General features: G+C 53.8%; 1 protein-coding gene across 1 annotated transcript in view; it reads right to left on the bottom strand.

The window, feature by feature from the left end:
* The window catches only part of LOC107307148 (complement factor B-like), an 8,869-nt gene that overhangs the window by 1,084 nt on the left and 6,919 nt on the right, over window positions 1–866 (bottom strand). Inside the window, exon 5 of the mRNA XM_015850601.2 lies at window positions 475–554. Within this exon, the coding sequence (XP_015706087.1) occupies window positions 475–554 (80 nt within the window). The remainder of the gene's footprint in view (window positions 1–474; window positions 555–866) is intronic.

Here is an 866-nt window from a genome sequence, read left to right as displayed (position 1 = left end):
ATATGGGGGGATATGGGGGCGATATGGGGTTCTATGGGGTTCTATGGGGTGGATTTGGTGTTCTATGGGGTTCTATGGGGTTCTATGGGGTGGATTTGGTGTTCTATGGGGTTCTATGGGGTTTTATGGGGTGGATTTGGGTTCCATGGGGTTCTATGGGGTTCTAAGGGGTTCTATGGGGGGATATGAGGGTTCTATGGGGTGGATTTGGGTTCCATGGGGTTCTATGGGGTGGACTTGGGTTCTGTGGGGTGGATTTGGGTTCTATGTGGTTCTATGGGGCTCTATGGGGGGATATGAGGGTTCTATGGGGTTCTATGGGGTTCTATGGGGCTCTATGGGGGGATATGAGGGTTCCATGGGGTTCTATGGGGCAGGATGTGGGGCTCACGGTGTGTTCTATGGGGTGGATTTGGGTTCTATGGGGTTCTATGGGGTTCTATGGGGTTCTATGGGGCAGGATGTGGGGCTCACGGTGCTCGCTGCAGGTGCTGAGATTCGGTGGCAGCCGCAGAGCACGGGAGGCAACTTCAGTGCAGGGCAGACACAGCGGGCTATGGGGCACAGACCCATAGAGATACATTGGGACCCACAGAGATCCCATAGAGACACATAGGGACCCAGAGAAACCCCATAAGGACCCATAGAGACACCATAAGGACCCATAGAGACCCATAGAGACCCCATAAGGACCCATAGAGACCCATAGAGACCCCATAAGGACCCACAGGGAAACACACAGAGACCCATAGAGACCCACAGAGACCCCTTAAGGACCCATAGAGACCCCATAAGGACCCATAGAGACCCCATAAGGACCCATAGGGACACATAGAGACCCCATAAGGACCCACAGAGACCCAATA

Source organism: Coturnix japonica, unplaced genomic scaffold (assembly GCF_001577835.2).
Source record: "Coturnix japonica isolate 7356 unplaced genomic scaffold, Coturnix japonica 2.1 chrUnrandom492, whole genome shotgun sequence".
Taxonomy (NCBI): domain Eukaryota; kingdom Metazoa; phylum Chordata; class Aves; order Galliformes; family Phasianidae; genus Coturnix; species Coturnix japonica.
The sequence above is the reverse complement of the archived record's forward strand: the minus strand, read 5'-3'. Positions and strand labels throughout refer to the sequence as shown.